General features: G+C 42.7%; 4 protein-coding genes and 1 long non-coding RNA gene across 6 annotated transcripts; 2 read left to right on the plus strand and 3 right to left on the minus strand.

Annotated features, from left to right (window-relative positions):
• Positions 1–295: 295 nt before the first annotated feature.
• Positions 296–1068, plus strand: LOC115748181 (RING-H2 finger protein ATL66). The gene has a single exon (XM_030684630.2). The coding sequence runs from the start codon at positions 534–536 to the stop codon at positions 993–995; it is 462 nt and encodes a 153-aa protein (XP_030540490.1). The 5' UTR covers positions 296–533; the 3' UTR covers positions 996–1068.
• An 808-nt stretch (positions 1069–1876) lies between these two features.
• On the plus strand, positions 1877–2521 carry LOC115748188. The gene is made up of 2 exons (XR_004016200.2): positions 1877–2179; positions 2282–2521. It is a non-coding gene; the product is annotated as an uncharacterized LOC115748188 (long non-coding RNA).
• Positions 2522–4002: 1481 nt separating this feature from the next.
• LOC115748186 (transcription factor MYB44-like) lies at positions 4003–5275 on the minus strand. The gene has a single exon (XM_030684635.2). It carries the CDS (start codon positions 5057–5059, stop codon positions 4265–4267), a length of 795 nt encoding a protein of 264 aa, XP_030540495.1. The 5' UTR covers positions 5060–5275; the 3' UTR covers positions 4003–4264.
• Positions 5276–7017: 1742 nt separating this feature from the next.
• Positions 7018–8955, minus strand: LOC115748185 (transcription factor bHLH51). The gene is made up of 2 exons (XM_030684634.2): positions 8345–8955; positions 7018–7790 (listed from the first exon to the last, which is right to left on the minus strand). Exons 1-2 carry the CDS (start codon positions 8657–8659, stop codon positions 7305–7307), a joined length of 801 nt encoding a protein of 266 aa, XP_030540494.1. The 5' UTR covers positions 8660–8955; the 3' UTR covers positions 7018–7304.
• A 7763-nt stretch (positions 8956–16718) lies between these two features.
• LOC115748187 lies at positions 16719–19154 on the minus strand. 2 transcript variants are annotated; one of them, XM_030684637.2, is made up of 2 exons: positions 18931–19154; positions 16719–17548 (listed from the first exon to the last, which is right to left on the minus strand). In XM_030684637.2, the coding sequence occupies exons 1-2, from the start codon at positions 18970–18972 to the stop codon at positions 16898–16900; spliced, it is 693 nt and encodes a 230-aa protein (XP_030540497.1). In that variant the 5' UTR covers positions 18973–19154; the 3' UTR covers positions 16719–16897. The 2 variants fall into 2 exon arrangements, with proteins under 2 accessions (XP_030540497.1, XP_030540498.1); XM_030684638.2 differs by having other exon boundaries at positions 16719–17542; positions 18931–19152.
• Between the last annotated feature and the right edge of the window lie 907 nt (positions 19155–20061).

The following is a 20061-nucleotide window of genomic DNA, read 5'->3' on the forward strand; positions in this document are numbered from 1 at the left end:
AGATTGTTCTCGTGCCATGTTGCGTAGAACCTGTTATTGTTTAAGTCAGCGATTTTTTGTCAAAATTGTTGGAATGAATTCAATTGATAAATTTTGAAAATCTTTTAGGATTGAATTGACAAAAATGTAATAAATTTTAAAAAATTTAGATAATTTTCTCAATCTCCATAGCGACGGTACTCGAAATTGCATGGGTTCATTCTGGGGCCTCGAGTTGAGGTGAACTCGATCGGACGAGACTCGATAAATTCAAGGGACGAGATGCCTCGGATGCATAATATTTGATAATTTTATTTCTTCTGGATTGCACGCGACATGTGGTCTTAGTGCTTGGCCCTCCAAAAATATCGGCGAGCCCTTGAAAGATCGTCCAACAGAACAAAAACTCTTTGCAACTGGAACTACTTGTACTGGTGCTCCGTGTCGCCACTCTTCTTTTGTCTTCGTTCACTCCCGCCACCCTCCCCGGCATGCCGCCGTCGTCGCCGCCTCCACTGCAGCCCTCGCGCTAGCGCCTGCCTCTGCTGCCAACCATGGCGTCTCAAGACTCGCAGATGTTCCACTGGCACTACACGGAGCTCGACGACCGCAACTTCCAAGTCCGAGGCCACACCCTCTTCTACGTCGTCGTGCTGTTCGCTGTCGTCCTCCTCGCCGCCCTTTTCTTCCTCTACGCTCGCCGGGTCTGCAGTCCGCCTCCGGAGGCTTCCCACGGCGCCGCGGTGGATGCAGCCGTGCCTGGGCTCCCGCTGGGCCTTGACGCCGGTGCCATCGACAAGCTGCCCATCGTGCTGCATGGCGGGGCGGCGACGGGGGTGGAGGAAGCCGGCGAATGCAGCATATGCCTCGGGGCGTTCGAAGACGGGGAGAAGGTGAAGGTGTTGCCAAAGTGTGGGCACTGTTACCACAGCGCGTGCGTTGACCAGTGGCTCGTGACTCGGTCGGTTTGCCCGCTGTGTCGGGCGCCTCTCCGAGTCGACTCGGCGGGCCCGTGAGTCGGAGACTGAGTGGGAACGAGTTGACAAGCTCAAAATATCTTGCATCTCGACCTCCCTCCACTAGCGTCTATTTCCTTAAAGGTGGATGTCGTTTTGCGTAGAGAATTGGGATTTTGTACCTCTTAACTTCTTGCAAAGCATTGATTTTTGACTGTTTTTACTTTTTAGCACTTACCAAATTAGCTGAATACCTAACGGTGTAATGGCTGGTCACCCAGCTCTCGCTGCTTAAATTTGATTTGTTCGGGCCCTTTTTGGTCGGAGAAGACTGGAACGGTCAAATTTCTAGCCTGTTGAAACGAGTCTAATGGCTAGCTGAGCTTGATTTTCTGTAAATCGGGTCTCAGTTTCTTGTGGAGGTGGAGAATACAGCATGCACCCACTCAATTACACTTTGCAATCGAAACTTTTGGAAGATTGAAACTTGGATGGGATAGATTACGCAAAACGTAAAAGAGCATTACCCTATTTGTAAAGGAGACTTCAATCCATTATATACCAACTTTTGTACAAGGTTTAAGCTTATTAATTTGGATACGACTCCTGAACTATCTGCGCGAACGGAGTGAGCACCATTTTGGAGAAGAATTGCTATTGACTAGCTAAGTATTTTTCTATTTCTACTTTTTTATTCATATGCTTATCACGCGTTTGATAATTTGCATGGCTCATATTTGTGCATAAATTTTTCGTACTGCGATGAATATTCTGTATATTTGGGAAAACAAAATGCTCGATTATGTAAACAGTTAATTGTGAACTTGCTTTTCACGTGAATAATTAGCTATAATACTCTCCTAAAAGGTTATAATCACTTTCTCTGAGTAGTTGTCACTTTACATTTTGCAATAAACGGGAGGTTACTAATCATTTTGTTGGGCCAGGCCCAAAGAAGCTTCAGATTACACCTAGAAGCCCATTGATTTCCAAGATATTAATCGCATATTACATGTTGGGCCAGGCCCACATTGGACTTCTTGCGCTTTTCCTGAGTTTGTGCAGGATCCATCCCCCAAGAATTAGGGTTTGTCACGTATGTATATAAACGCAAATTCACCTCCGTTTTGCTCTCCGTTCCTCTCCAAAACCCCTCGAAATCGCGCCTGCCGTCAGATCGGAGCTAGGGTTCTGAGGGGGAAGCAACCAGAGCGATTCGTTAACTCGTCACCATGAGAGCCAAGGTATGGAAATTGACATGGCAATTACTACTTGGTGGATGTCGATTGTAGCATTTGTTGATTTTTTTTCCCCCGGTTGTTTTGGGGGTTGATGGTGCGTGACAGTGGAAGAAGAAGCGCATGAGGAGGTTGAAGAGGAAGCGCAGAAAGATGAGGCAGAGATCGAAGTAGACTTCCTCATCAAGCGGGTCTCATCTCTAGTTGTGTTCTATCGTTGAGGCATCTTACTTTTCCGGAACTAGTACTTGTTTGAAGATTAGGCTTCTCGTTTTTCGCCGCTCCAGGTCTTTCTTGTTGGATTCGAACACCTTGATGAATCCAGTTCGTAACTTTTGGCGCTTTGAATCGGCTTTAGTAGTTGAATCTCTATATTTGCTGACTAAATAATCTCCATTTTCCTTTTTTCCTTCGAATTATGCGTCCCTATTTGTGAGCTCTTTTGCCATAAAGTCGAGGTCTTTGTCCTGCAATTTACTGGGTAATATCTGAAAGGGAGGTCTTTCTGGTGATGTCGGTACAAAGGTTGCATCCTATATGTCTCTTCATTGCATACGGTTTACATTTTGTGAGCAATGACATGGGTTTCTGCACCTGTATTCTGGGGTTGATGTGGTTCATGTACTCATGCAACCAAGGGGATGTAGAAACTGGAATTGATCTCAAGTTGGTTTTGATTTGTCAGAAATTTTCTTTCAGCACTACAGGGAGCTGGAAAGGTTTGCGGTCGTAATTTGAATTAAGCCGTCCGTGGTCAATCTGAAATTTTGGTTATCTCGAGTTTCATTAAAGTTTGTCTTAGGCTGTTGTTCTGTGTCCGTCAAAATCAACTTCCCTGTCTTCTATTCTTGTTTTGTTTCGGTAAATGAGCTCTATAAAAGGCAGCTCTCCATTCCATGTACCTTAATCCTCAGTTATTGATGTAGTTGGGCCAGTTCGATCCAAGAACCAGTTGGAATCAGCCTGTTCGATTTGGTCCCAAGCCGGTTTCAGGTGAACTGGTCTGGTTCTCATTTCTAAGAAACTTGAGCCAGCCTAAGACCAGGCAGTTTTCTAATATTGAGCTTCAACGCACGAACTATCTTCGTCACATGGGGACTTGCCGATTCTCATTCTCCCTTTGATAACTATCCTTGTGTTGTCATCAGCAGTTATTATGCTGCAGAAGATTTCTACTTTCTTCTGTTTTTCTTCAGAATCGTTTTTGGCTTTGGTTTTGCTCTTACAGGATAATTTGTTTTTCACAAGTTTCTCTTAGAGCAGAGGATCCCTTGAATTGTAAAACATGCAGGAATCCGTGAACTGAAATTCGCCTTGAACCTGTTGGTTCCGGGACCAGCTTGTTCCGGGAGAAGCTGGTTCTTGTTCTCGGTTTCCACTCAAGCCTTCCTGGTGGTAGTCTTGAAACTGTCCAACCGACCCATGCTCATCCATTTTAAAGCATCATTAGGGCTAACACTTAGGGGTTGTATTGGTTTACTCGATCAGAGGGAAGGCATCGAGTTGTGGGGGAATTCTAAACTGTCTTTGTCCGTGAGTGACCAAAGCAGCCAATGCCATCTTGCGAGGCATGGACATTTATAGTTCAGAAGGCTCAAGATGGTTGATCACCTTCAATCTTTATCTAAATTATACTTATCTGAGTCCCAATTTTTTGCGTTCCATCACGCCTCACATCTTGCACAAATCTGTTCAAACATCAAAAAGGCTATTTACTAGCGGTCGCAGCATTGTCCGTTTCTCTAGAAATTGTGAGCATTATCCTTCTTTTTACATCACTCCGATCGGTTTTGTGGCCCTTCACGATGGTTGAACACAGACTCCTCTGTTCTGTGAGGATCGAAGAAGATTCAGTGTGGAAAATGTAGCATGTATGTGCAGAATTGCTGCCTCCAACCTTCACTGGATGAAGTTCATAAGTTCACCATGAGCCTGCCTCATCTGTTCTTTGCAAATGGAGAGACACATCAGAAACCCTGGTGAACTCTCGAAACATGTTATTTTGTCTATGTTATTCCTAACCAAAGCGAACCTAAAGGAAACGACCCAAAACGCTAGAGCCGGTGGCTAAGAAAAACCAAAATGACGACTTCACGGGTCTTTTGCGGTCGATGAAGATTCCGGCTGGTGGGCTCCCTGTGAAAGACCTTGTTGTGTGCACATTGTATCAATATACTTCCTAACCTCCTCTGCGATCATGCGCTTCATGATCATCACCAAGCAACTATCATCCATTGCTGCCGCCGCTGTGCCCTTCACGTCCCCATTCCGCTTCAATGCTGGTTTTTGATCTCCGTCGTCGTGATTCGGTGCTGCCTTCTCACCTTCCAGTGCAGCTATGAGGCTCTCTCCCGGTGGAGAGAGCGTGAGCGAAGTCCTCGGCCCCTTTGGCCTCACATCTCCGTCACGACTAGTCTCGTCCGGCAGAACCCGCAAGCATTGCCTCTTGATCTCCAAGTCAGTCTCGGACTCAGCTGCGGTGTCGTGGCTCAGGTGGTGCTTCCCGGAGTTGGACTCGGAAGACATGGACGACCGCTCGCCCGAGCGTCTCCTGCGCAGCGTCGAGTTCCAGTGGTTCTTTATTGCGTTGTCGGTCCGGCCGGGCAGGAGGCGGGCGATGGTGGCCCACTTGTTGCCGTGGACCTTGTGCGCCTCGAGGATGGTGGCGTCCTCAAGCGGGGTGAAGGGCCGGTGCTGCACCGCGGGGCTGAGCTGGTTGCACCAGCGAAGGCGGCAGGACTTCCCCGAGCGGCCGGGGATGCCGGTGCTGATCAGGGACCAGTTGCGGGGGCCGTGCTGCTCGACGAGCTGCCTCAGCGTCTCGTCCTCCAGCGGGCTCCATGAGCCCTTCACTCGGTCGGCGCCGTCGACGCCGGTGACTTTCATTTCTACGGGGTGGTGGGGAGGGGAGAGGAATCAAAGGTGAAGTGTGGGGGAGAGTGGTGGGTCTCTGAGGTGGGGGTGGGATTGTGTTGGGTTAGGGTGGCGAGGGAGGATGGGGATGGATGATGGATTTAAGGAAGGTTGTTAACCGTCGAGGGAAAGGAGGGGTTGTTGTGAGGAGGAAAGAACCATGAAACCGCCAAACCTTTGACATAACCACTTCATGAGTCGCAACAAGAAAAGCGTTTGTTTCTGTTTCTGTTTCTGTTCATGTTCCTGTTCCTGTTCCTTCCCTCTCCCCCCACAATTGATTGCATCATCATCATCAATCTGGCCCTGTTCTTTGCATGAAGAGAGAGAGAGAGAGAGAGAGAGAGAGAGAGAGAGAGAGAGAGAGAGAGAGAGAGAGAGAGTTGGGAGTTGGGATTTGGTGAGAGATTATGGGGGGAGGAGTTAATTAAACTTCCTCCAAATTTCAACTGATTTCCCATTTAGTAACGGCTTCTCCTAGGATTTGCTTAATGCTAAGGCAATTGCACATCGCATGTCCCATGTCTCTTAAGTCTTAAGTTGGGTTTTGGTCTATCATTATCATCCTAATCTTCTATTGGATACGAACCCTTTTTTTGTTTTTTTGTTTTTATAGTTAAGCATACCACAAAATCTGACAGATGGTTATCTAGTAAGTTTGATAACTCGGCACAAATATTATCACTTTATCTATTCTATCGGACAACCACGTATTTTCTCCTAAATGTGTGTTTTTTTACATTGCTCGCTAATCACCAAATACCATATGTGCGCGTATCGTGTGCCCAAGTACTAGTAAATAAGTTAATGAAGTGTAGCTATTTAGTTTAGAGACCTTGTTTCAACAAATTCATGGAGTATCCCATCAAATTAAGTTAATTGAGTTTAGTATCGATAGCTTTGCCCCTACATCTATATAGCATCATTGGCTCGGACAACATCCCCCGTTACCCTTTTCGGGCCAAAGCGGGCTTTCACATTTTAGGCTTCGGCTCGACTTTCGCTGTTCTGAAAGTGTTTCATTTTCTTTTTAAGGACATGAGCACTAAAAGTCCTACCATTTTTTTACGAAAGTGCAATTAAGTGTTGAAATTTTAAGATAGTGCAATCAAGTTCTAAAACTTATTAAATGATGCAATGAAGTCCTTCCGTTAATTCCATCCAATTCAGCTAATGAAAAATATTGACACGATATTTTTTTTTTTTAAAATATTGTCTCTAAGATAAGTCCAAAACAACGTCGTTTTAATCCAAAATTTAAGGAGTTGAGGGTTGGTTGGCAACCCTGACGGACCACAGGCGAGGGCCTGTAGGCCCATATGAGGCCGAGGGCAACCGCTAGCTTGGGTGGGGCTAGGCGGCGACCTCACCAATGGTGACCTTCGGCCCAATCTGCGAGAGGGTCGCTAACCCTTGCCTGCGATTGGCCAAAGTCGCCGGTCGACCTTTGCCCCACTATTGCTAGCCCTTTCGATGGTAGTGGAGGTGACGGCTACTTTTTTTTTTTCTTTTTCAATTTAGTTCTTCAAAAAATGATTTAATTAATATTGAAAATTCAAATTTGGACCAAAACGACATAGTTTTGGACTCATCTTTTTTGTTTTAGCGACATCAGCGCAACGTAGGAGAGAAGGAGGACCTCGATTGTACTAATTTGATAATTAAATTTTATGATTTGATTACATTTTGTAAAGTTTTATGATTCAATTGCATTTTCGTAATAAGTTTTAAGATTTTTGGTGAACACATTCTTTCTTTTTTCATATCAATAGAGTGTCGGGAACTCGGACACATCAAACAAAAAGGAGAGAATTCTCGGCACGTACATAGCAAGATACGCCACAATCCAAACGGAAAGAACTAAGGCAGACATAGCACAAAGAACATGTCCAGATTGATTCCTCGATATTAGCTAAAAGGACGACCAATTTACGATTTCGAAACTTTTCTTGATTGATGGGACGTTGAATATATGCCAATGTGGCCAATCTTATCTTCACCTTTAATTGCATTTCGGCCGGTCATGTCCCAGTAAAATAGATCTGTTGAAGATCTGTTTTCTCTGTTTGTTTGTTTGGTTGTTTGTTTGATGAAGAAAAAAATTATCTTCCCGCAAATTATTAAGTAGATGACATCCCAAATTCACATGCAAATATATACACAACAGAACATCAATACCATGGAAGTCTGTCATAGATCAGATTACCGTAGCATGTGATCATGGCAATGGACTCTGACGAGGCAAGAAAAATCTCTGCCTCTTGCTTCTGATGCGACAGTTTGAGGCCAACGAAGAACAGGCAATCCTGCTCACCACCACTTTTAGCGACTGTTTGAGCGAGCTCAAGCACGCTCCTTGATCCCCGCCGCTTCCATTGCCGTAGTCGCCGCCGCACAGGACAAGGACGCTCTTGATTCGGCCGCCCACGGAGGCCACCTCGGCCTTGACCGTGGTCAGCTTCAGGCCCTTGATGACCCGGGTCAGTTCCGACAGCAGCTCGGGCCGGTCGTCGCAGCAGATGGAGACCCGGATGGGGGCGACGACGCCGTGGTCACCCTTTTTGGGTTTGGGGTCGTCGCAGTCGATGGTCACTTCGTCGACCTCGGATGGGAGGATGGTGAGGGACTTGCTGATGTCGGAGGCCTTTCGCTTCAGGTCTTTGACGTGGTCGATCACACTTGCTAGGAGAGCTGCTTTGTCCATCTGCGCCCATGATCAAACAATGTAATGCAAATAAATGATTCAAACATAGCCCCTTCCGCTTCGATTTCGCACCAACTAATGAGTAATGAGAAAGTCCTCGAGGAAGTGTTTCCTTGCAAAGTTCCCTACTTTGATAATCAGTTGATATGTCATGGATCGAACCAGTAAAACGGCCCTAAATTAAGGACGAAAAGTTCATTCAAGATTTCACTCAATCTAATTGTAACGAAGATGGGTCTAAACAGGCTGGAGTTAGGCGCCTAAAAGTTAGTGGCTTGAGTAGTTGACTCATATGAACAAGCCTGCTTTGTTATGTCTTTCTCATAACAGTACAACACAGACCCAACTGCAATAAGTGGTGATTAACTTTGTTTAGAGATGAACATCGATCATTGGTGTGCACTATGTATTATGAACTAGAGGAATCAAACAACAACGAAGAACCAGACAAAAATTACTCGGACAATGCATCTTGCTTTCTGATCTCCTGCATCAATTCACTGAGTGTCTCTGTGTGTGTGTGAGAGAGAGAGAGAGAGAGAGAAAGATCAAACCTTCTCAGACTTGGGAATGAGCTTCCTCAAAGTGGCAAGCTGTGCATTGATTCTGTCTCTGCGCCTTTTCTCGGCTTGGCTGTGACTTTTGGAAACGCTTGCGCTTGCGCTCGCACTTGCGCTCGTCGCTCTGTCATCTACTTCAACTCTTCCTCCGATGGGGATCAACCATGGAAAATTCTCATTGCATACTTGAATTGGATCCAACACGGCCGCTTGAGATGGTGTCGGGTACACACCCGTGTTCAGTTGTTCATCAGAATGAACCCAATCTGCTTCTCCTGAGCAATCAGAGATCCAACTAAAGTTCTCCATAACAAAGCTACAATCTTACCCTGACAAATTTGCTCAAAATTCCTAGCTTTGTATCTCCTTCATCCATATGAAGAACCCCTGTTCTTGCTTGCACTTATATTGCTGTGCCACTGCAACATGTACTGGACGGTGATTGGTGCGATGTGGTGGTGAAGAGAAACTTTATGGATATGGTCAAGAAGATGGCAAATCAGCCCTATCTGCCTGTCACTTCAGCATGAAATTTTCTGGTAGACTTTGGCAAACAGCAAGGAGGGCTCTCAGGAAATCTTGAAGAGCAAGAGGAGATATTGTCCAGGAGGAGTATCATAAATGGCCATGTTCACACTCGAAAATGGACAAAATCAAGAAACTGTAGGAGAGACCGATATGGCCCATTTGGGAAAAGCACACGCGATTTGATGCATCTGGGAATCGTAGGTTTTACCTAAACCAACCCCCAAAAAGAGAGAATCACAGAGATTTCCCCAACAGCAACTGACCATGAAAACGTTAACAAACAATTTGAAGGACCAATCAAACAGATTTGCTGAATCATAACAATCACCGACAGCTTCTTGCAACCATTAAGATGAAAAAAAGCATGTGCTTTAGCTCCCTTTTGGGTGAATTACCTGCAGGTCATGTAACTCTAGGCTCTGCTCAACTGTTCGAATCAATGGGCTTCAAGAGGTGAAAACAGAAGAACAAAACTGAGATGCCCTTTCATCACTTTTGTGTGCTCTCTATTACATCTTGCTGTCATAACCAAAACAGAACGAGTTTCTGAAAATTACTTCAAAATGATAATTTTTTTTATCTTAAACCTTCTCTTTTTACTGTTGACCAGCACTATTGGTCGGCCTGGTGGACCCTTCAGCTTTTGCCGCAATTCTTTTCCGGTCTAAATTATACAACTTGGTGCAGTTGTGGACAGTAGTAGTTCGGCCACAGCAATCTGCAAAAGCGCAGCAATCAAAGAGAGAGCTCATTTTCCATGTGCCTCATTCCTTTCTCTCCTTAATAATTGTGAAACCTCATATAGGATTGTGACGCAGCATTCATTCAGAGAAGATAACAAGCAAATTCTTACTTAAGAGAGAAATCTCGAAAAGTCTGATAATAAAAAAATAATGATCATCTCCAAAAACGTTATAAACACACCTTTTATAGGGTGTTAACCCTAATCCTAGCCCTAGTAGGATTCTAAACATCAAAATCCAAAATTACAAAACTAACATTAATAGTAAAATAAATCCCGAAAATTCTAAAAAAAAAATAGGAAAGCCCATCTAGACGATCCCGAATCGCCAAAGTCCATCATTAGTCGCGGCCAAAGGCGATGAATATTGATCGGGACGTCGTTTCGTTTCAGCCGACCGAATTTGAGTCTGATCCGATATCATCGACCCGGTCCCCCGGTTCTTGGCAATCACCATTTCGTCTTCCGATTGGATTTTCGCTTGTCCAATCGATCCGTAAACGCACTACTAATACATTCCGCATCATTCTCCTCCACTTGAGAAAAACTTGACCTTGAGTTGGAATCGGAATCCGGATACATCGGTTCGGTAGACTTATGAAACGGCGACAAATCAGCAACATTGAAAGTGTTGGATATGCCTATGCTATGTGAAATGTCTATAACATAAGCATTATCGTTGATTTTCCTGTTGACGTTGTAAGGCCCGTACTTTTTCTGTTGCAGATTCAGCCGGTAACCGCTCATTACGAAGAAATACCATGACCTAATCACCTACTCCAAACACCTTCTTTTATCTGTGTTTATCTGCGGTTGCCTTATACTTCTTATTAGCTTCGTCCAGCCTTTTGTCGACTTCATGATGCATCTCTACAACCTATTTAGCCATATGATCCGCTACGACACTCTTGTTTGCTTACTTAGGCAATTGAACCAAATCCGGAGTATCTTGAGGCGCATTTGTATGGATAATAGAAAAAGGCGACTGCCAAGTAGAATGATGGACTGCATTATTATAAGCAAACTCCGTTGAGATAAAGCAATATCCCACTACTTCGGTTTGTCTCTACGGATACTTCGAATCAAGTTGCCCAGTGTTCTATTGACCACCTCTGTGCGTCCATCGGTCTACGGGTGTCTTGTGCTACTAAAATTCAAAGAAGAGTCAAATAGCTTCCACAAAGTCCTCCAAAAATGCCCTAGAAATTTGCTATCTCTATCTAAAGTAATAGATTTAGGCACTCCATGCAAGCGAACCACTTCCTTAAAAAATAATCCGGCCACACTTACTGCATTAGACGTTTTTCTACAAGGAATGAAGTGTGCCATCTTGAAAAATCTGTCTACCACAACAACAACAAAATCCACGCCTCTTTGGGTTCGTGGCAAACCAAGCACAAAATCCATAGACAGATCTTCTCATATATTGCCAAGAACAGGTAAAGGCATGTACAAACTTGTATTCTTAGATTGCCCCTTAACGGTTTGACAAACATAACATTTTTGCACATACCTACCGACGTCTCTACACAATTGGGGCCAGTAAAATTGCTCTCTAACTGCAGTAATAGTTTTGTCGAGTCCCAAATATGCAGCTAAACTACCATCATGTAAGTCACGAATTACCGTCTCTTGTAACGATGTCCAAGGAAGGCAAAGTTGATTGCCACACATCAAATACCCAGCCTGCATATAAAATTCTTGCACGGGTTGACTAGTAGTACATAACTCTCAAATCTGCCCAAAGTCATCATTGCCCGTATAATGGTCTTTCAGTTACTCGAATCCCAAAATATCTTGGCTTAATGTAACCAACAAGCTAGCTCTCATGCTTAGTGCATCTGCCATTATATTACGCACACTTGACTTGTGCTGTAATCTAAAAGGAAACTTTTGTAAAAATTGACACCATCGCGCATGCATATCTTTGCTAATCCTCTTATGACTATTCGGATACTTCAAAAATTTATGATTAGAATATAACACGAATTCTTCCCTAATCAGATAATGCTCCCAAGTCTTTAAAGCCCTTACGATAGAATAAAATTCTTTGTTGTAAGTACTCCACTTCTGCCTCGCGTCGCTAAGCTTCTCACTAAAATAGCAAACCGGTTTGCGCTCCCGAAATAAGACAGCTCCTATGCCCACTTCACTAGCATCACAGTCCACTTCAAACAGTTTATCAAAATCGGGTAAAGTAAGAACAGGTGCAGCACATAATTTTTCTTTTAGTATAGCAAAACTGTTCTCTGCTTCTTCCCCTAATACAAATTTACCTTTCTGCATACACTCTGTAATTGAGACCGCAATAGTATTGAAATTCTTAACAAATCGCCTATAAAAGGTAGCCAACCCATGGAAACTCCTAATTTCAAAAAACGTTTTAGGAGTTGGCCACTCTTTTATTGCTCTTACTTTCGCCTCATTCACCTCTATTCCCTCATCGGTAATAATAAATCCCAAGAATAATAGTTTATTAGTCAGAAAACCGCACTTCTTAAGATTTATATATAGCTTGTTAATCTGCAAAACAGTCAAAACCTCTCTCAAGTACATCAAGTAATCCTCCTCGGTCTTGCTATAAATCGGGATATTATCAAAATAAACTACGACAAATTTACCAATAAAAGATTTTATAACTTGATTCATAAGCCCCATGAAAGTGCTTGGAGCATTAGAAAGTTCGAATGGTATCATCAACCACTCGTACAGCCCTTCTTTTGTCTTGAAAGATGTCTTTCACTCACCTCCAGGTCAAATACAAATCTAATGATATCCGTTCTTCAAATCCAGCCTCGAAAGCCACTTAGCTCCATGTAACCTATCCAACATGTCATCCAATCTCGGAATTGGAAACTTGTAACCCACAATTATCTTGTTGATGGCTCTGCTATCTACCCACATCCTCCAGCTCCCATCTTTCTTAGGAGTTAGCAAAGCAAGAACATCACATGGGCTCATATTATTCTGAATATGTCCCTTTCGCAATAACTCCTCCACCTTCTCCTTTAGAATCTCGCTCTCCTTAGGACTCATCCTATAGTATGGTAGATTAGACAGACTAGCACCAAGAATTAAGTCTATGTGGTGCTGAATATCGAGCATAGGAGGCAACCCGTCTGGAATCTCTTAAGGCATTAGCTCGCTAAATTCCTTCAATAAAGGCCTAATTATTTCAGGTTGCTCCTCCACTTGTAATTCAGCCTCTATCTCAATTGCCTGCTTCACTATCAAAACATGAATTTGTCCGGTCTCTTTAATTTCAAACTCAAATTTCCTTGTAAAGGTAGGGAAATTTCTTCCGGTAACATGTTTTCTTTTGTTCTTCAGGGGCAACAACGTATATTTCACTGCATCTTTTATCAAATTATATTGATTGCTCCTTCTAGAATGTTGTACATCTACATCATATTGCCGCGGCCTTCCAAACAACACGTGACATACATCCATGTCCACCACATCACAATACAATTCATCATGATACTTAACGATGGAAAATGAGATTTTGCAATGCTCGATCACTTAAATGCTCTCCGCTCCAAATTTAATCCATTCTAACGTATAGGGGTTATGATGTTTCTCCACGGGTAATTCCAGCTTCTTTACTGCCTCCTTCTCGATGATATTCTCCATGCTTCCACTATCAATGATCACAGCAAAGATCTTACCCAAAATGGTGCATCGGGTTCGGAATAACTAATAGCGCTGCAAATCATCTTCCTATTTTGGGGCTAACATTATCTTGCGCACCACACGGTTTATTTCCTCTTCTTCCTCATCTTCAAAACCTTCTTCATCACCATCTAGTTCACAGCAATATCCATCTTCCTCCTCTTCTCTCGCTGCCACGTTCACCGACTTCCTCTGAGGGCATTCATTAGACCGGTGCCCCGGCTGATTACACATGTAGCACTTTATCGCCGCTAGTTTAGTGTAAGGATTTGGGTTCGCAGTTTTACGTGCTTGCGTTCCCTTGTCCCTCGCCTCTTTCATAGGGGGCTTTTCTACTGTTTTATCATTCTGACTTCACCCTGCGTTATAACAATTATTGAAGCCGCTCTTTTCTATGAAACTGTTCGAATGGCTATCTCTATAATTCTCGTAGCCCCTTTTACCTCGTTCTTGTTGCATTAATTCCGCCTTCATCTCCATGCTCTTTGCTTTAGACAGATTTCGCAAAAACTGCACTCCAATTTTATCTCAAATGAAGGGCTTCAACCTATCGAGATGTCTAGCCACCTGTTCTCCCTCCGTTTCTGACAAGTTGTTCCGCTCCGCCAATCTCCGATTGCCTTGTTGGCAATGTTGATACTGCTGGAACATAATCTGTTCATAGTCGGGTGGAAGGAACTCCTACTTCGGTAGCCTCCTCATTCGATGCCAAGTTCGAACCCTCTCTCTTCCTTCTCGCCCTCTCCTATTCTGCAATCTCTCCTACCATGCGGACGCACCTCCTTCAATCTATATGCTACTAATCGCACCCATTTCTCACTAGGGGTTTCCAAATAATCGAAGAATTTATCAATATCCGCAATCCAATCCAGAAAATCTTATATTCCTAAACTTCCATTAAAATAAGGTATATCGACTTTTAGTTTAAAATCGTTACCTTCACGATCGTTATAGCGTCGTTTGCCATCTCTTCTATCACGATCATCGTAAGGTCCCCTTCGAATTCCTCTATAGTGATTTCTGTTTGCATAATCAGCATGTTCTTCATCCGAAAATTCGTTCTCTTCTTCTTCCGAACTCTCTGAATATAGAGGGTTATCCCGCTTGCGGACGGGAACATGCCTATCGATAGGGTCACCGCGAGCAAAATTTGCACCTGGCCTTCTGCCATGCCGCCGATTCTAGTTCAATCAACGCCGAGACCTTCGAATCGATCCGTTATCTCGTCAAATCGCTCTTCGAAATGACAAAGACTTTGATCAAATCGTTGATCCATGCGTTCCATTAAACGCTGCTCCAAACGTTGCAACGCATCGTTCCTAAGGATTGAGGCTCCAGTCTCCCGAGCACCGTCACGAAGACCACCGCCGGTCGCCATAGGCTCAAATACCACACGACGCAGCGTTCGGGGAAGATAACAAGCAAATCCTTGCTTAAGAAAGAAATCTTGAAAAGTCTAATAAAAAAAAAATAATGATCATCCCTAAAAATATCATAAACACACCTTTTTATAGGGTGTTAACCCTAATCCTAACCCTAGTAGGATTCTAAACATCAAAATCCACAATTACAAAATTGCCATTAATAGTAAAATAAATCCCGAAAATATTAAAAAAAAATAGGAAAACCCATCTAGACGATCCTGAATTGCCAAAGTCCATCGTTAGTCACGGCCGAAGGCGGTGAATATTGATCGGGACGCCATTTCGCTTCAGCCGATCGAATTTGAGCCCAATTCGATATCGTTGACCTGGTCCTCCGATTCTTTGCACATCATTGTTTTACCTTCCGATTGAATTTCTGCATGTCCAATTGATTCAGAAACGCACTACTAATACATTCCGCATCAGATTGTCTCAAGATGTTCAGCAACACACCCTTCTTTTTACCTTTTCCTTTTTCTTGCGAAGACATCTTCAGCTCGGACTTCATATTGCTCTTCATGGGTCACGAGGATATGTAGTGATAGAGAATCACGTAAGATCGACATGATCTTACGTGATTCATCGGGTCGCGTAGGAAAAAGCATGCCCCTTCGCGACCCACCCAATGTGATCTTTGAGTTCCTTTTTTGAGCTCATTGTCCACTATCTTGTGATGCAGGGGTCAAGAGAGTCCCTTCACAACAAAACAAAACAGAGCCTCAATAATACCACCAAGTCAGTCATTGGGTAGGGCCAATGACAGTACACTCAAATACGTTGTAGAACACCATAAAGAGTGACCTTTAACGACTGATATGACCTCAAATCAAAACCCCCACTCAACCCTGAAATTTTCCCCATCTCTTTCATGATTTGTGGTGACCGCATTTTCACTCTTTTCTTGCCTTTTTCTCATTCTTGTGAACCCCACCTGTACCAGAGTCCCTCGGTGCAGCTTCCCTTTGGGTCCCAAATTGATTAAAGGGATGGTTGGCTCTGGCTCATCCATCATAAGATAAACTGGGTTTATGAAGGAGCCATTTTTGCTGGGTCACCTTGATACAGTCCCATGGATCGGGGTCTGTTCAAGAATCATTTATTTCTTCGTGATTTTAAGAGGAACATGTTCTTCATGAGCATTTAAATGGTTCATGGTACGTTACAGCGTTTTGTGGCTAGAATTACTGGAATTTGTACGATAACCAGTGAGATGTCAACACCCGGAAATGTTGCAAACCCCACATAAACAAATAGCAAGAAACATGAGTTGCACCAAGCAAGATGTATATTTTGAGGGGGAAACAATTGTTTATTCGTTAATATGAAAAGTCAGTGGGGGGTAGCTACACCTGAAGTAAGCTGAAGGCAGACATCCAGACAGTCGACAAAATCAATCGAACTTGATCCCCCAAATCTTCCAAATTAGTTTTGCTTAAATGTAGCATAACTTGACTCTTTAATCTCGTATCAGCAGACAATACACTCTTCACAACCAGAGCAACAGCTCATAGACTTGAAGAGAACATTCGATTTAGTCGAGTGTATTCTAAGCATCCAAGTATTCATAGAAAAGCAACTACATAGAATGTTCTTCCAAAGAACCAAGTGGCATTGTTATTCATGTTATCTGGTTCAACTAAGGCAAAAATCTGAATCAGACCAGATCAGGAGGTGCAGCATCATCATCTTATCCGAGCCTCCCTAGCACATGCCCCACTGTCTACTTGAGCTACTTCAGATTGTAATGCCTGCTCCAATTTAAATATATATGTGCTAAAAACCCACTTCAATTCAGCATCCATAAGCATCTATCTAACAAATCACCACTAAGAAGGACAACATAGCCTGTCGCATCTCGAGTTCCGCAAAGAAAGAGCAGCTGAAGGTATTGTCAATGCAATAATTTTATCCGAGCTCATAACAGGAGATCATCGTTGATCTATCACAACAGAGAACCAGAAAAAGAATACACTAGGAGCACATTCAAACTCTTTGAAGGACATAGCTAAGTTTTCTCTCTTTCATCTACATTGAAGTGGGTAATTTAAATGCATTAATCTTCATAGCATAAGCTGCATGAGGTTGAACCAAACAATATTTTCTAATCCATAAGTAGGAATGCTTGATCCTCGGAAGAGCATTTCAAGTGCCTACAAATCCATAATCATATTTTCCGCCACCCTAATACTCATTAAAATGGATGGCACCGACTTTCCACACAAGGTAAGTCGTTGCGAACATCACTGTGCTGATTAACACAAACGACAAGGCGATGAAAAACAAATCAACACCACCGGGAAACTGGAATGTGAAGCCCTCCTTTGGCATTCCACGCTTGCTGTCATCCAACAAGTTAGTAGGGGCTTCTGGAAGCCTAGATCTCCTCTTTCCACGATCACTCTCCTTTAGAGCATCCAACACTTTGCTACCCATTTCTGATTTAGATGTCTTTGCTTCTGAGTATCGGCTCAGAACTCGGGCTGCCCTTACTCTCTCTCGTGCTGTTAAGGGTGATCTTCTTGGTGTAGATTGTGACTTGGCATTCAATGACTGATCCTGGTCAGGATTTGAATTAGGGACTGATCCAACGGAAGTTTCGGATGTAAAATCCCTGGAGCTCTCAACACCAATTTCAGAAGCTGATTTTTTAGCATCGCCAGCATTCCTAACTGCAGAGTCCATGGAAAATTGGTCACTCTCCGCAACTGAAAGATGCAATTCCCGACGCGCTCTGCCTAAGCGAGGCATACTCAAAGGGGAGAGAAAGCTGCTTTGCTTGAATTCAGTACGTTTCAGATAAGATGTAGACACCTGCCGGATCCTTACCTGCACCTTTTGAGAAACTTCCATCATATTCAAGAACTCAAGGGAAAGACAGAAAGCGGAATTTTCCAAATCACATAATCTATACATGTAAGTAGCTTAAAAGTTTCAGTGCAACTGCATCTGTTTCATGCCACTACTTCAGGAAGCCCCACATGGAAGTTCACTATAGCCTGCTCAAGCTATGAAATGCCTATCATTAAAGCTCTTCCAGAACAAGAAAGTGTAACGGCAGCAACTTAACGATTTAGTTGTAAAGTAGGTTGCGGGGAAGGGGTAGAAGTTTATTAAAGAGCATAAACTTCTGAAACAAAAGAATGACTCCTCTAAGCTTCCACGTGAAACATATAATCTTACGTAAATGTGGCAAGATAGACATCTACAGGAAGTAATTCGATATTTGTCTGATGACCAAGTTTCATTTGAACAATTTTATAATGGTTCCAAGGATTTACAAAAGGAGAATTAATATCTTTGCATGGATCCAAAGTACATATTCAAATTACATCAATCATTTTGTCTAGTTACAGTTATAAGCATCTTTTCCTTTAAAGCACTGGCAGGACAGACCATTGACTCCACCAAGTTGAGCACTATCTTGTCACATGATAACTCTGTTTCTAGATCATTACTCTCTAATGTGCCAGCTATTTCTTATAAGGACAGAATTGCATTGTTCCAAGCATATTTCTTATTATTTATTTGGATCTTGACCAGCGTAATGTTTGAAATGCTGCGGTTCAACTCCCAGACAAGCGACTTAAACAATTCCCAACACTTCAACCTTCAACTTAGTTTTTTTGGAACTCAAGCGCAAAGATCATCTTGATTCATTGGCAGCAAACTAAGTTGATACAATCAATGAGCGCAGTCATTCTTTCATGCGGCAAAATAATTGAAGTGATGCAAATGTGCTAAATTAACTACAGTTAAGCATGTCTGCGTATCTGCGGATGCTATTGGATTGAAGTCCTTAAACATCAAACACTCGACGCCTCAAGTTCAAAGAATTTCTAAGCAACACTTCGCCTTCTTAAGCTGCTACACATAACTATCAGAAATAAATAACGGAAAAATTGCTGCCTAACATAAGGATACATAGTTCCATCTCGTTATGATAACTATGGCTATTGAGAAGATTTATATATCATGAGGAGAATTAGTTCATCAACGAAAACTTTCATCCTTTGGTTCCCACCTTGTATGTATATTGCAAACTCATCATCAAGACAATCTACAGCGCAGAAGATGATAAACAGAAGAAAGAGAGATAAAAGTCCAGCCTTTTAACTCGCTGAAGCAAAGAATCAAGAAGCAGCTAAATGGGTGTTCCCATACAATGAAGACAAGCTCATCTGAGCAGAAGCAAACGAGCCTTCACTATGCCTCACCTTGTAGCCGAAACCCAAGACGGAGTTCGAGGAAACAGCCATAGTTGTGGTTGTTCTACGGTCCAACCATGAGACGCAGAGGGAAGCTGCGCTTGAGGTGGGTGTGTGGCCGCAGTGGAGTTTAGTCTCCGAGGACTGGATGATCCACAGGGATTGAAGGAGATGACAGCTTTATATATGGCCCCAGATACTGGGCGTTGTCGACACCTCGGCCTCCTTTTCTTTTTCTACTTTTCTTTTTCCCCCGAGACGAGTTTTGATAAACACAAATTAGGATCACAATTCTTTTTCTGAATTTCAATCAAAAGAGTTTACTTTTCTTTTTCCTTTTTTCACTAAGAGATAATTCCTTATGCGAAGGGTTGCAACCTAATACGATGCTATAAGCCGGTTCCATTTCGAAATTCTTACGAGCAATATTCGGATCACGCGGTGTTTATATTAGTTGATAAATTACAAATATAATGCTCACGTGCAGTGATCGAGGTTTCTTGTAGAAATTATAGTTTTCAAAGATAGTAACTATTATAACATCATTATTTATGGAAAAAAAATTAATTCAATAGAAGTTTTTATAATTTGAACAATGAGATGGCAACATTGATGAAAGAAAATGGAATGAAACATATGAATGAAAACAAGTTGAACGAAAACTTTGGTATACAATATTCAAAAAATGGAATGAAAGATATGAAAGAAAATAATTCGAACGAAAGCTTTGAAACGGAAGATATGAATGAAAATAAGTCAAACAAAAACTTCGGTATACAATATTGAGCATTACCTTTCGCCAATGCCATTTCTATCATTAGAAAATATCCTATTCAAAATAACACTTCTAAGGTAATTATAGCCACACAATAGAGGAAGCCTTAAATCTCAATTTCTCTCCAAATTACTTGTAACTCCAACTTGGCTCGATGGGTACTCAAGACGGTACCACTTATTTCGAACCAAGGTTGAGTATATTGTCAAGTCGAGTTGAGCTTGTCAGACGCTCACCTCGATAAGCTCACTATGGTAATCGAGTTTTCATTGTTCTTTTACAAAGTAAGATAACTGCAATCAATTTTAGTCTTGAGCTAAAGTAGAAAAATTAATACTACATCGTACTCGAGTCTTGAGCTGTGA

This window comes from Rhodamnia argentea, chromosome 8 (genome assembly GCF_020921035.1).
Source record: "Rhodamnia argentea isolate NSW1041297 chromosome 8, ASM2092103v1, whole genome shotgun sequence".
Classification (NCBI taxonomy): Eukaryota; Viridiplantae; Streptophyta; class Magnoliopsida; order Myrtales; family Myrtaceae; genus Rhodamnia; species Rhodamnia argentea.